General features: G+C 41.5%; 1 protein-coding gene across 7 annotated transcripts in view; it reads left to right on the forward strand.

Moving 5' to 3' along the window:
• Positions 1-14,604, forward strand: part of LOC124232368 (lysine-specific demethylase 5D) — a 41,702-nt gene extending 27,098 nt beyond the window's left edge. For 4 of the 7 annotated variants that reach the window (XM_046649320.1, XM_046649325.1, XM_046649321.1 and 1 more), the window contains 16 exons: positions 981-1,162; positions 1,257-1,419; positions 6,413-6,532; positions 6,654-6,848; positions 7,124-7,305; positions 7,387-7,511; positions 7,636-7,783; positions 9,281-9,377; positions 9,914-10,272; positions 10,675-10,813; positions 11,246-11,425; positions 11,589-11,726; positions 11,919-12,518; positions 12,779-12,848; positions 12,980-13,179; positions 13,290-14,604. In XM_046649320.1, coding sequence (XP_046505276.1) covers positions 981-1,162; positions 1,257-1,419; positions 6,413-6,532; positions 6,654-6,848; positions 7,124-7,305; positions 7,387-7,511; positions 7,636-7,783; positions 9,281-9,377; positions 9,914-10,272; positions 10,675-10,813; positions 11,246-11,425; positions 11,589-11,726; positions 11,919-12,518; positions 12,779-12,848; positions 12,980-13,179; positions 13,290-13,643 — 3,252 coding nt within the window. In that variant the 3' untranslated portion in view covers positions 13,644-14,604. The remainder of the gene's footprint in view (positions 1-980; positions 1,163-1,256; positions 1,420-6,412; positions 6,533-6,653; positions 6,849-7,123; positions 7,306-7,386; positions 7,512-7,635; positions 7,784-9,280; positions 9,378-9,913; positions 10,273-10,674; positions 10,814-11,245; positions 11,426-11,588; positions 11,727-11,918; positions 12,519-12,778; positions 12,849-12,979; positions 13,180-13,289) is intronic. The other 3 variants (XM_046649322.1, XM_046649326.1, XM_046649324.1) reach the window with 3 other exon arrangements.
• Positions 14,605-15,281: the final 677 nt, after the last annotated feature.

Here is a 15,281-nt window from a genome sequence, read left to right on the forward strand (position 1 = left end):
AATACAGTTCTCTCTTTCTGGAACCAGAAACCCACATGGACAGTGCAAGCAGCTATCTTCAAGATTACCACTGAGCCATGGGGTGGGGGGGTGGGGAAAGGTAAGGTAAAATATCATGAAAGTTTTCTGCTGTTTGTCTTTTCATGATGAGTTGTCTTTTGAATGTAGTAAACCCTTTGGTGTAATCCAGAGTTCTGATATAGTTGAATCTGATAATTTTTGCTGTATTTTTTGTGTTCTGTGGAGAGATGGGCTTTTAGAGATTCTTACCCTGAGCTTTCACTAATGTCCTTCTCTGGCCAACAGTTTTTTGTACTCCAAAAAAAATGCATTAATAACTTACTAAAATTAAAAACATTTTAAAATTAAGAAAAACAATGACAACAATAAATGAGATGGTTTAAATAGTATAATTAATAATTCAGTAGTTTGGAGTAAGGGAAAGCCTGAAATATCCTATGAATAGTACTCAGGGTAGTAGTGAGATTTGCCCAAGATTTCGAGCATAATATGTTTTGGTTTTTTGGATCAGTAGTACAGAAACTTACAAAATAAAAATATGATTATGATATTTAGATGATGCAAATTATTTGAGTAATATTGTGTTGTCTATAAATTTTAATTAGAGACTTGGCACAATGGAGCATAGTAGGGAGATGATAAATAGGATAAAGTGACTTTAAAAAACATTTACAAAGAGTGCTTCTTAGAGTCGGGGGCACATGAATCTTAATCTGGACCATGAATAATTAATATTTTGAGTTACGGTGTTTTTCTCTCACCCCAGAAAAAAAGATTTGCATTCAAAAATCACACATGGACCTCCTGAGGGACCATGAATACCTAGGTCTTTATTCCCAAATTAGAGCAAGCAACATGCCCTAAAAACACAGTTGTCTTCCTCTATAACCCTGGCTCAGTTTGCTTTTATTCACCCAATCCTGCTTCATACCCACTCTGGCAAATCTCTGACCTGACAGGAGTATGCAACCAGTGGTTGGAACCTGAATGTGATGCCGGTGCTGGATCAGTCTGTTCTCTGCCACATCAATGCAGACATCTCAGGCATGAAGGTTCCCTGGCTGTATGTGGGCATGGTATTCTCAGCATTTTGTTGGCATATTGAGGATCACTGGAGTTACTCCATTAACTACCTGCACTGGTGAGCGGGGCCCAAATGGCTGGGATGGATATCAAGACTTCTGCCGTTGCAAGGATATGTCCAGACTCTACATGTCTCCTCTTTACCTGAGCAGGGGTGAGCCGAAGACCTGGTATGGGGTACCCTCACTGGCAGCAGAGCATTTGGAGGAGGTGATGAAGAGGCTGACACCCGAGCTGTTTGATAGCCAGCCTGACCTCCTACACCAACTTGTCACCCTCATGAATCCCAACACCCTCATGTCCCATGGTGTGCCAGTGAGTACCTGGAAATATGGGGGCAAAACAGATTTAATGCCTGCCTGAGGGTGGGGAGTGAATGAGGAAGAGCTTAATTTGGGAGAAACTAAATTTATATGCATTTTGATGTGGAGATTAGATTTAGCATTACATCTCTCTTTCCCTTTCTGTGCTTCTGTCAAGCTCAAACCTATACAGACCACTAGCGTATCCTTAAGAGGAAGAGAAAGGAGAGATGAAATAATTACTTAACACAAAAGTAAAAACCAGGATTCTGACCTTTTACTCTGCCTTCTAATCTAGGATTGATCTTCTGTTAACATTACTGAGAATAAATTCTAATTTTATAAAGCCTAACTAGGGAAGTGGTGTCATATTTGGGAATTTCCAGGATTGATTAATATCGGTCAGTTTTTATAGGAGCAGTTTATAGGAGATAAGGTAGTGCACTGTCTCTGCAACATGGTATACATTTTCTGATATGAACTTCTGTAAGGTCTGGGTTAACCTTTGCACAACTTCTTCGTAAGTTTTATGTCCATCTGCCTTAATTTTTCCATCAGCACAAATGGACTTGGCATCTCCAAGGCTCCTTTCCAGTTCTAAAATTTTGTAAGTTCTTACTTGAACTTATTTCCTGTTTTCCTAATATCACTGTTGACTCATAGGAAAAGCTAAGCCTGAACGTTGATGATAATGAAATCATACAGCTGTGTAGTTATACTGTTTGATTCATGATTCTTCTTGCTGTTGGTTTTTTTTTTGCCACATATACCTAGCACATACTCAGGACGAGAATTTGTGCGTTTTATGTTGGTTACCTGATTTGCTGATTCACAATTATTTATAGTATTCTCTTCTTTATTTTTGTTAGATTAGTAATATTTCTACCTTCATTTCTGATTTTTTTTTTCTCTTTTTGAGGAAGATTAGCCCTGAGCTAACATATGCCAGTCCTCCTCTTTTTGCTGAGGAAACCTGGCCCTGAGCTAACGTCCATGCCCATCTTCCTCTAGTTTATATATGGGACGCCTACCACAGCATGGCTTGCCAAGCGGTGTGTAGGTCTGTGCGTGGGATCTGAATTGGCAAACCCCAAGCTACTGAAGCAGAGTATGCAAACTTAACTGCTGTGTCACCAGGCCAGCTCCTCATTTCTTATTTTATAAAGTAGTTTGATTCTTCTCTCCTTTTGTCATACTTGAGCTAAAAGTTTGTCAGTTTTGTTAATCATTTCAAAGAACCAGCTTTAGTTTTGTTGATTCTCTATTGTTTTTCCTGTTCTCTCTTTTGTTTATCTTCTTGATGAATGGACCCGCTTATCAATATATTGTGTCCTTTATCTCATAATAATTGTTTACTTGAAGTCTGTATTGTCTGATATTAGTATAGCCAGTCAGGCTCTGTTTTGGTCATTGTTGGCATAGTGTATATTTTCCTATTCTTTCACTTTCAACTTGTTTGTTGACTTTATATCTAAATTGGGTTCTTATAGACAAGATATAGTTGGATCATGTTATCTGTTTGTTCTGCCAATCTTTGTTGTGAGAGTTTAATTTTAAACTTAATTACAAATAAGGGAGGATTACTTCTGCCGTTTTATTTGTTTTCTGCAAGTCATATCTTTTTTGTTCCTCAGTTCTTCCATTACTTCTTTGTGATCACTTGGTTTATTCTAGTGTATGGTTTAATGATCTTCTGTGTTATTTATTTTTAGGTATTTTCTTAATAGTTATCTTGGTGATTACAATTACTATTTTAATTTATAACAATTTTGAATTAATTGTTTGAATTAATACCAACTTAACTTCAATCCTAAATTTCAAAAAAACAGTTTGTTCCTGTGTAGCTCTGTCCCTCTTCTTCTATATTATTATTGCCACAGATTATATCTTTATGCATTGTTCGCCCATTAACATGCTTTTATAATTATTCTTTCATGTACTTTTCTTTTCTATTATAAAGAAAATAAGAAAAGTCATAAACTGCAAATACAAAAGTGATTTTTATATTTGCCTATATGGGTACTTTTACCAGTGTTTTTAGTTTCCTTGTATAGCTTTTGGTTATGCTGTAGTATCATTTCATTTAAGTCTGAACGGTTCCCTATAGCGTTTCTGACACTGCATATCTACTGTACACTTCCTCAGTTTTTGATTCTCTAGAAATGTCTTAATTTCTCATTCAGTTTTTGTTTTTTTATTGCTTTAAATATGTTATCCCGTGCTTTCTGGCATTCTCTGTTTCTGATGAGAAGTCTGCTAATAATTTTATTGAAATCTCTTATATGTGATCAATTGATTCTCTCCTACTGCTCTCAAGATTCTCTGTCTTTAGTTTGTGACAGTTTGATTGTATGTCTTGAGTTTATCCTACTTGGAATGCATTGAGCTTCTTGGATGTGTAGATTTATTCTTCCCTAAAATTTGGAAATTTTTCAGCTCTTATTTCTTCAAATATTCTTTCTGTCCCTTTCTCTCTCTCCTCTTCTTCTGGGACTCCATTATGCATATGTTGGTATGTTTGATGGTTTCCTACAGGTCTTTTAGGCTCTGTTCATTTTTCTTCATAGTCTTTTTCCTCTCCTTCTCAGACTGGATAATCTCAATTGACCTATTTTAAAGCTTGCTGATTCTTTTTTCTCCCTGCCGAAATCTTTTATTGAAACCACCCTGTCAATTTTTTACTTCAATTATCATACTTTTCAGCTTGAGAATTTCTTTGTGTTTCCTTTATATAATGTTTATCTTTTTATTGAGATACTGTATTTGTTGTGGGGGGGGGTTGGTATCTTTCTCCTGTTTCTCTTCAGTTCCTTGAACATTATTTTTTTAACTGTTTAAGCCCATTTAACACAGTTGATTTTCAGTTGTTGCCTAGTAAGTCCAGTGTGTCAGCTATCTAAGGAATAAGTTTCATTGATTAGGTCACATTTTCTTGTTTCTTCATGTGCTTCCTAATTTTTTCTTGAAAACTGTATATTTTGGGTAATATGTTAGCTCTAGAAATCAGATTCCAACCCCCCCTCCCCCAATATGTATTGTTGCTGGTTTTTATTTTAGTAGTTGTTGCTTGCTTAGTGACTTTCTTAACTTTTCTTCTTGAGGTTAATAATACGGAATTAACCATTTTCAGTGGAAAAATTCACTGACTTTTAGTATGTTCATTGTTGTGCCAATACCACCTCTGTCTAGATCCAAAACGCTTTCATCACCCCAAAAACAAGTTGTGAACCCATTAAGTCAGTCCTCATTTACCCCCTCACCCTAGTCTCTTAACTACAGATTTACTTTCTGTTTCTATGGATTTACCTTTTCTGGATATTTCTGATAAATAGAATCCTACAGCATGTAGGTCTTTTATGTCTGTCTGTCTTTTACTTGGGTAATTTCCTCAGGGTCATCCACATTGTAGCATGCGTTTGTGCTTCATTGCTTTCTATGGCTGAATAATATTTAGTTGTATGTTTATACTACATTGTGTTTACCCACTTACCTCTTGATGGACATTTAGGTTGATTCCCCTTTTTGTCTCTCTTGAATAAAGCTGTTATGTATATTTATGTACAAATACCTGTTCAAGTTCTTGCTTTTAGTTCTGCAGGTTATATAACCGGAATTGGAAATGCTGGATCATATAGTTCTATGCTTAACTTTGAGAAACCTCCATAGTGTTTTTTATAGTGGTAGTACCAGTTGACAATGCCACCAGTAGTTACGGATCTTCCAGTTTCTCCACATCCTTGCCAACCTTCTTTTTCCCTTTTAAAAATAATTTTTACTGTAGCCATTATAGTGGTGAAAAGTAGTATCTCATTGGTTTTGATGTTTTATTTCCTAAGTAACTAATGATGTTGAGCATCGTTTTATATGGTTAGAGTAATTTTGTAAACTCTGAATTCTTTTTCTCTTAGCATGAATTCTGTTCTCTTAGCATGGGTGGTCATTTAGTGGTATGAAAATTTTTCTTAAACCAAAAAGAAAGAGAAAAAAAATACCCTCCCAGTTTTCCCAGATTTGGGGACTCTTTTTTTAGTGCTTAGTGAAGCTGTTAAAAACTCTGCGAAAGCCCTTACCTCCTGCTTGGATGGAACCTAAAAGCCAGCCTAGGTGGGAGCTTAGGGTTTTCTCAGGTCTTTTCATAAGCCTATGAAACTGACATGGAATTATCACTAACAAGTAATAAGTGGGAGCTTTTCAGAGCCCTTGTATCCCCACATTTCTTTTCCCCTGCCTTTTTCTTCCCACACTTTTGAGAATTCCTGTTGTTTTCCTAGTCTCTTTTCTCTTACCACAAGTGTCTGTGGCTGATACATTTGCCTTTATATATTTTTTAGAGCCGGGGAAGCTATTTGTGTTGTGGGGAAACTCTCAGGCAGGTGAAATAAAAGCAGGTTCTTCAGCCAGTCTTTCAGGGAGTCATCAGACAGGTCCAAACACACCAACTCACTTCTCTGAAAACAAGATCTACATTGTGCTCCATGCTACTAGCAAGCTGCACCAGGTCTTGGACTACTGTCTCTAAGGTAGCTGCTGAGATTTGGTGGAGGGGTTGTAGGCAGTGAAATTATGACACTGCAGTGTGCTTTTACCAAAATTTTGAAAAAAATTTTTTAACATCCTCCTTTGTGACTTCTTTTTGCCATCTTCATCGTTGTTTTATGTAGTAGGGGGATGAAATTTTGGAGTTTCCCCTCCATAATTTGACCAGTTCCTGACTTTAGATATATGTTACTTTGTTCACTGAAGAAGTTAAGAATCTTCTTCACGAGTTTGTAGATCATTCATATTTCTTTCTTGAATTGCACATTAATTTTCTTTGAACTTTTCTCTGAATATCACTTTTAACGTTTGCATTCTCATTTTCTCTTTTAAGACACATACATGAAAATAAAGCTTGTGTGTCTTTCTACTCTTTCCCAATATTTATAACCAGGTTCAAAGGCATTCTTATTCTTCAGTCCGCATCCCATCATCAGTCCAGATCCATAGACCCCCTCTCTTTTTTCTAGGTCGTCCGCACAAACCAGTGTGCAGGAGAATTTGTCATCACTTTTCCTCGTGCTTACCACAGCGGCTTTAACCAAGGCTACAACTTTGCTGAGGCTGTTAACTTTTGCACCGCTGACTGGGTAATTCTGGGATGTGGTGGCCTTGTAGATAGAAAGGCATAAAGAACATGGGTAGAGGTCATTTTGAGGAAGCTAAGCACTCTGGTCTCCAGATTGCCACACAGTCTTGAACTCCTTGCAGCTGCCTGCTGGACGCCAATGCATTGAACACTACCGCCGCCTCCGGCGCTACTGTGTCTTCTCTCATGAGGAGCTCATCTGCAAGATGGCTGCCTTCCCAGAGAAGTTGGACCTGAAACTGGCTGTGGCTGTACACAAGGAGATGTTCATCATGGTGCAGGAAGAGCGACGTTTACGAAAGGCCTTGTTGGAGAAGGTGGGTGGAAATGAGCAGGGTTTAGGGATTCAGTGAAGTAGACTGTGGAAGGGAGACAAAGACAAAAATTGGGTAAGCCCTCTGTGCCTCATCTCTAAGTCGAACATTTTGAAGTGGAAAGATAGAGACTATATGTGTTTATATTTTTTTCTTCCAATTTCTCTACAGCTATCCTTACAAGTTTGAGCCCACAGCAGGGCTCAGTGTTGGCTGAGGTGGGGTGTTCACAACCCCGTTCCTAGTGTTTACAGTAAATGTGGGTTGAACACCCCCAGGGCATCACAGAGGCTGAACGAGAGGCTTTCGAGCTGCTCCCAGATGATGAACGCCAGTGCATCAAGTGCAAGACCACGTGTTTCCTATCCGCCCTGGCCTGCTACGACTGCCCAGATGGCCTTGTCTGCCTTTCCCACATCAATGACCTCTGCAAGTGCTCCAGTAGCCGACAATACCTGCGGTGAGCTCAGGGCCCACTTGGAGGACACAGAAAAGATTACAGAGCTGGGCCAAATGTACTTTCCTTGCACCCTTCCTCCAGGTATCGGTATACCTTGGATGAACTCCCAGCCATGCTGCATAAGCTGAAGGTTCGGGCTGAGTCCTTTGACACCTGGGCCAACAAAGTGCGAGTGGCTCTGGAGGTAGAAGATGGTCGGAAGCGCAGTAAGTGATGAGAAATGGAAAAACCTGTGGTCAGGCTTTGTTTCTTTTTCTTCAGCACTCCTACCTTCCTTCTCCACCTTTTTATAACACTGCCTACCTCTTGCATCTTTTACTTCCTCTTCAGGCTTTGAAGAACTTAGGGCACTGGAGTCTGAAGCCCGTGAGAGGAGGTTTCCTAACAGTGAACTTCTTCAGCGGTTGAAGAACTGCTTGAATGAAGCAGAGGCTTGTGTCTCCCAAGTCCTAGGGCTGGTCCGTGGCCAAGAGGCCAGGTATGTTAGAGAAGGTGGCAAAAAAGGATGGCAGTATGTGAAAATGGATAACAAGAATGGATAGACCATAAACAAAGAATCCACATAGCAAAAATTTAGGTGTTATGTGTGGCCATATTGGTGACCAAAACTTATTGTTGAAGAAGCGTGGATTCGACATTGGTTAAGTTTTAGTGAGAATGGAGTGATAAGACATGAAAACAATGTAAAATGAAATACAGATCATTGAAAATAGACAATTTTAAACGTATGATGTATTCCAGATTTTCACCATGAATGATTATGGTAATGAAGATAGAGTAGAAAAATTGCCTACTTGTTAGCAAATTTCATAAATATTCAAGCGTCACAATTTCCACAAAATTTATTCTTGTTTGTGCAGGTAGATAACATTTTAGAGATTGGAAAAAACCCTCACATTTTATTTACTTGTTTGTTGCCAAATGTACATATTAGATATATATACAGTTCTGACTGAAAAATCAAGTGAATTATTATTTACATAATGCAGTTTGTAAATTTCAGATCAAAGTAGAAATAAAAGTTATTAATGACCATGTCAAAAATCATTTTGTAAAATTCGGAGAATTTTTTTAAAAATTAAAGGCAGTAGTAGTAGTAATGAATTCTCTTCTCGTAGACAAGCTCTTTTCCTTCTCTATTTCAAAAGAACTAAAAACTTTCCCACCTTGACATGGTGATAGTTCTATCAGATGGCCTTGGGATTTAATACTTATTGTCTTAATCTATCTAAAGTTCTCATCCATTTAACTTTCTGGCCTGTTAAGTTCTTCTTGCAGACAGTTATACCCAGAGTACATCCTAGAACTTATTATCACTTGGAACTGTTCCACTTCTGACAATGATGAACTCTTATTTCTTACCCTTTTTATTTATAGAGTACCGATTATTATTTTGACCCTTCTATATCATTGCACAACACTCCTTGCTTCTTAATCCTTCCATTGTGTTTTGCTTTAAAAATTCTGGTACTTATTTCAATTATAATTAATAGCTTTATTATCTTTAGTCTCACTGTGGAAGCTACTACCTTTTATATCCTATTGGCTGTTTACTTTTATGTTTCCATCACATTCTTCATGTTGACCACTGTATATCTGTTAACCCAATTACTGCAGAAAATAAAGTTATCTAGGGACTATCTCACATTTTTATTCTCTTGAAAAGAAATGTTTGCATTTATTTTCATTCTTCTATCTACTGATACTCACCTCAGACACCATACTATTATATTTCCTCAGGAACTTGGATTCTCTCACTTTGTTATCGTCAGTCTCTTCTTTGCTAACAGTTTTTGTCAACTATGAAATGTCCTCAGATCTTTTTTCTTCTTAACATACTGATGTTCAGAGTCCTAAAGACAACCTTCAAAAGTATTACAATAATTTGGAGGAGAAAGAAGGACGAGGGATTTCTCAGAATGCATCAAGTATGACTTTGCAGGTTCACTGAGTCCTTTCTTTCTGACTTCCGTAGGATTGAAACCCCACAACTGACCCTGACTAAGCTCCGGGTCCTTCTTGAGCAGATGGGCAGCCTGCCCTGTGCCATGCATCAGATTGGGGATGTCAAGGTGAGGAGGGGCCTAGCAAGATAGAATCCTTGTTAACAAAAGATAGTAGCAAAGTCTGAGATACCACGGAAGCTTGAGAACCTGTTTGTTCTAAGTAGCTCCTTATATACATCTTTCTTAGAAGCTATGGAGATGGGTGGTCTAATACTGTCTTTATTATAATGCTTATAGTACAAGCAGATATCTTGCCAAACAAAAGCAATTAAAGACAGCAAGCAGAGGGCCACTTAAAAGTGTAACTCTTTGGATTGGAGAATCTGAAGGAGTTGGAGAGATTTTATAGATTCTTAGGAAGATTTTAAAAGGATAAAATGATGTTATAGTGGGCACAGGAAAGTAAATTGCATATTATTAAAGAAGCAGCAGAGGGATCTATGAAAGACTTTTATTGATATCAGGCAGGTTTTGTCTTACAACGTCATTGAAGATAAGTATAAATGAATAATATATGCTTAGGAGAGAAGATGGGGAAGAAATTAAGTTGGTTGAGTGTCCAGATGGCTAAAGAATATGTTCTGTATCCTGTATCTCCTCAGGATGTCCTGCAGCAGGTGGAGGCCTACCAAGCTGAGGCCCGGGAAGCACTGGCCTCATTGCCCCCCAGTCTAGGGCTACTGCGGTCTCTGTTGGAGAGGGGTCAGCAGCTGGGTGTGGAGGTGCCTGAAGCCCATCAGCTCCAGCAGCAGGTGGAGCAGGCACGATGGCTAGATGAGGTGAAGCAGGCACTGGCCCCTTCAGCACAAAGGGGCTCTCTGGTCATCATGCAAGGACTGTTGGTTACAGGCGCCAAGGTTGCCTCCAGTCCTTCTGTGGACAAGGCACGGGCTGAGCTTCAGGAGCTGCTGACCATTGCAGAGCGCTGGGAAGAAAAGGCTCTTTTCTGTCTGGAGGCCAGGTGGGACCCAGCCCTTCCCCATATGTATCCTGACTCTAGTCCTCAGAGTTTGGGGATAATTCTAACTGTGGCTTCAGTGGAAGACCTTGGCACCAGACTCCCAGTTAGGCGTGTACTAAACTGTAAAGGATTTGTATGATGTGTTATCCAGCCCCATATGTACTCCTGAAGTTTAAAAGCAATAATGGAGGAGATATCCCTGGGCTGAGTTAGTTCTCAGATTATGGATACCACATCTGACTCCGAAGTGTTTAGAAAGTTCTTCAGACTTGGGGAATTCTTGCTGACTTACTCTTTTGAACTTTTTTCCTTATGCTTTTGGCAAGGAAACGTAGGGCCAAAAAAATGTATATATACGTGTAACATTTAAGGATGGATTCTTCTTTTCCCGGACATTTTTAGGCAGAAGCATCCACCAGCTACATTGGAAGCCATAATTCGTGAGGCAGAAAACATCCCTGTTCACCTGCCTAACATCCAGGCACTCAAAGAGGCTCTGACTAAGGCACAGGCCTGGATTGCTGATGTGGATGAGATCCAAGTGAGAACCTTGTTTCCTGCTCTCTTACTGCAGCCGTGCAGCTGGAAGAATAACATTTCTACCTTAGACTTTTTAACTCAGTTGGCGTGTGCTAGAAAGTGAAGGTAGCAGATTGGAGAGAGGCCTGAAGGAGCTTAGGATGTCAGGATAAGAACAGCAAAATGAAAAGCATATGTCTGAGCCTAGAACCTAGCAGAGATTATCAACATGGAGGGGTCCAGACAAAACAAATCAGAACAGAATAAGTGGCCTCTTAAGTGTATGTTTTTTTCCTGAGCCAGTGAAAGTAGGAATTCTAGGAGAAAAGTAGTAGTTACCTGGTGTTCCCTTCAGAATAGTCTAGATTTTCCTTCTGACGATACATCATGGATAGTTCCTATTACTCTGGACAGTTAACATAATTTAAGTGAGCTTTCTCTTGCCCCTTCTCAGAATGGTGACCACTACCCCTGCTTGGATGATTTGGAGGGCCTAGTGGCTGTGGGCCGGGACCTTCCTGTGGGGCTGGAGGAGCTGAGACAGCTAGAGCTGCAGGTACTGACAGCACATTCCTGGAGGGAGAAGGCCTCCAAGACTTTCCTGAAGAAGAATTCATGCTACACACTGCTGGAGGTGAGGCTTGGGACCCTGACCCACAGCCTTTCCTGTCCCTGGCTGGGCTGTTGTGAGCTGACTCATATGGGAACACGGCGGGGGTTGGAGGATGCTAGGGAGGGGAGAGAGGGGTAAGAGGAAGTGGAATCTTGGCCATACCTCCTCTGTCTGCCTGCCTCAGGTGCTCTGCCCATGTGCAGACACTAGCACAGACAGCACCAAGCGCAGCCGGTGGATGGAGAAGGAGCTGGGATTATACAAATCTGACACAGAGCTGCTGGGACTGTCTGCACAGGACCTCAGGGACCCAGGCTCTGTGGTAAGGGGCTTGGGCACAGATGAAAGAAGAGCTTGGCAATGGTAGCGTTTGAGTCTGTCATCAAGGAGCATGAACAGATCACTTGCTCTCTAATCCTCAGTTTTCCTGGTTTGGCAGAGGGGCGTATAATGGCACAAGAGAAGGGAGGAAATAGGCTACTGATCTTCTTTCCCCCTCTCCTGGGCACGGCAGATCATGGCCTTCAAGGAGGGGGAACAGAAGGAGAAGGAAGGTATCCTGCAGCTACGTCGCACGAACTCTACCAAGCCCAGTCCACTGGCACCATCAACCACAGCCTCCTCTGCAACCTCCATCTGTGTGTGTGGGCAGGTGCCAGCCGGGGTGGGAGCTCTGCGGTGTGACCTGTGTCAGGACTGGTTCCATGGGCGATGTGTGTCCGTGCCCCGCCTCCTCAACTCCCCAAGGCCCAGTCCTACCTCATCCCCACTGCTGGCTTGGTGGGATTGGGACACCAAATTCTTGTGTCCACTCTGCATGCGCTCACGGCGCCCGCGCCTGGAGACCATCCTGGCACTGCTGGTAGCCCTGCAGAGACTGCCCGTGCGGCTGCCTGAGGGTGAGGCCCTACAGTGCCTCACAGAGAGAGCCATTGGCTGGCAAGGCCGTGCCAGGCAGGCTCTGGCCTCTGAGGATGTGACTGCTCTGTTGGGACGGCTGGCCGAGCTTCGCCAGCAACTGCAGGCTGAATCCAGGCCCGAGGAGCCCCCTACCTACCCTTCTGCCCCTGCCTGTGACCCTCTCAGAGAAGGCAGTGGCAAGGATATGCGTAAGGTTAGCCGCCCAGCCCAGCTCTTGTCCTTAAATTTCTGTTTCCTAGTCCTACCCCTGGTTAGGTTCCAGCCCTGTCCCTGTAGTTTCCCTTGGTCCAGCCTCCTCCTCTCATTCTGCGTTCTATCCAGATCCCTAGATTGCTCCCTGCTGTCACCCTGTATCTTCTCCAGGAGGTGGAGGCTCCCATGTTCGGAGCTGGGGGAGGACGAATAAGGCCTGGTTCTTTTGTTACCCCTTCCCATTCTTATTCTCCTTGGCAGGTCCAGGGTGGGCTGAAGAATGGAGACAGTATGATGAGTTCTGAGAAGAGAGTTCTGGAGCAGGGCTCAGGTAAGAAAGGTCTAAGTGTGAGTAACGTCTTGATACTACCAGAGTTACCCATGTGGTCCTCAAGTTTGTTGAGCTGGTGGGGATGAGCCCAGGGACAGCCTCTAACTTAGCCTGTTCTGACAACTCCCCAGACCTGGAGGTGCTGTCCTCACTATTACCACAGTTGACTGGCCCTGTATTAGAGCTGCCTGAGGCAACCCGGGCCCCTTTGGAGGAGCTCATGTTGGAGGGAGACCTGCTTGAGGTAACCCTGGATGAGAACCACAGCATCTGGCAGCTGTTGCAGGCTGGGCAGCCTCCAGACCTGCAGCGGATCCGTACACTTCTGGAGGTGAGGAGAAGGATCATGGGTGGGGCCAGGAGGTCAGGCCAGGCAGTCAGGGAGTCCAGGCCTGACCATTGCCTCACAACTCTTTTCTGTTTGTCTATGTGTGATTATAGCTGGAGAAGCCTGAGCATCAAGAAAGTCGGATAAGGGGCCGGGCCTTGCACAAGCGGCAGCGGCGGCGACAGCGGAAAGTAGACCTGGGTAAAAAGTGTGAAGATCTTTTTCAAGAAGAGCTGGAGTCAAAAAAGGCCCGGAGCTCAGGGATTAAGCCTGAAGAGGGTCAAGAGGATGAAGAGTTTGAGGAGACAAATCATGAAAGTATATTCCTCACACCCCCTACAGACCATAGTGCCACCTTGAAGGGGAACCAAAATAGCTTACAACAGAAGGGTTCAGGTCCCACAACCTCTTTTGCTTCTTTAACCCCTTTGCTACACCTGTCCTACCCTCAGCAGCAAGAGTTGTGACAGCAGCACAAAAGGTTTTCTTTTTAATCCCACTGACCTTGTTCCTGGACCTTGTTTCCTATCTAGAATTTGTCGTTTCAGAGTTTTGATAGGCTAATTATTAAGGGAAATGTTTTAAGTTCAGCTCCTAAGGACAAGGTCCTGTATGCCTCTTCCCAAAAGTCTCTTGCCAGCAACATTACTGGATTAGTACACAATGAATGATTTCCTAAGCCAGTTTCATTCTAGACAAGGACAAATAAAACTTGATAAAGGCAAACGTATCTTGTTCTTCCTTTTTTTCCATCCCTTTGTTCTTGTATTCCTTTTTTCTCTTCTCCTTACATCTTTAAAATATTTGGGTGCTTCAAGGCTTCTTCCACCTTCATTCTGTCTCCTTTTCTTTTCTCGCCTTGTAAGAAAAGACATTGTATGACGTAATTGTTGAGACCAAAACGAATAGAGCAAAACAAGAAACTCTTGGTTCAAGCTGTTTTTAGTTTTATTCTTTTTGTAAAAACAATAATGACTGTGGTTTAAAACTGGATTTGATTTGCACTTCTTGGAATCCAGAAGTGAAGGACTGAAGTTGGGGAAGTTAACATAGTTTTAAAATCCATCCTGTTTTTGGAGCTGAGGGAGTGTTAATTTTTGTATGAGGTATGAGACTTAGTCAAGGTTCATTTTTTCCAGTGTGAATTCCATTTGTTCCAGCACCATTTATTGGAAAATTAATTCTCCCTAGCATCCCTTTATTATTCCTTTGTCGAAAATCTTTTGGCTCTACTTTTTAATATCTGTGTCTTGTTCTGTTGTTTTGTTGATCTATATGTCTCTCCCTATGGCAGTGTTCCGTTGCCTTTATTACTGTAGCTTTTAGAAAGTATTACAGGGGCCAGCCCAGTGGCAGAGTGGTTAAGTCGGCACGCTCTGCTTCGGTGGCCTGGTGTTCACTGGTTCAGATCCCAGGAGTGGACCTACACATCACTCCTCAGGCCACACTGGCAGCATCCTACATACAAAAAAGAGGAAGATTGGCACAGATATTAGCTCAGTGACAATCTTCCTCAAGCAAAAAGAGGAAGATTGGCAACAGATGTTAGCTCAGGGCCAGTCTTCCTTACTGAAAAAAAAAAAGTAGATGTTAGAAAAGGGTAGAGTGATTTCCTCTCACTTTCTTTTTCAAATAGTTTTAGCTTGCCTGGTACCAATCTCTGTTTTTGTGTATTCAGTTGACTTTGAATCCTAAATTCGATAAAGTTGAACAAGTTATTATACCTCTCCAATTGTGTGTCATTTATTTTTTCTTTCAAATGATAATATAATATCTGATCTAATACATTTGTTGTAAAAACTCAGTGTGATTGGTGAATCTCCAGCAAAACCAACACAAAATCATCAGTCAATTTAGGTTTCTTGTGTCTCCTTGGGTTATCCTATTATATAAACTAAATTGTGCTCTCAGTCCCTTGTAGTATTCTGATTATGTTGACCTGATTTGACTCTTAAGTCAGTGCTTTCCTTTCTATTCCTGTTGACCCCAGCCAGTGTAGACCTCAATATTTCATGCCTACAAGTATTGCCACTCTTCTTGTTTTCCTTTCTTCTCCTCTCTTTATTTTCTACTCTGGCAGGTCATTCTCAAGCATAGATTTTTTG

The sequence above is a fragment of the Equus quagga genome, unplaced genomic scaffold (genome assembly GCF_021613505.1).
Source record: "Equus quagga isolate Etosha38 unplaced genomic scaffold, UCLA_HA_Equagga_1.0 HiC_scaffold_51_RagTag, whole genome shotgun sequence".
Lineage (NCBI taxonomy): Eukaryota > Metazoa > Chordata > Mammalia > Perissodactyla > Equidae > Equus > Equus quagga.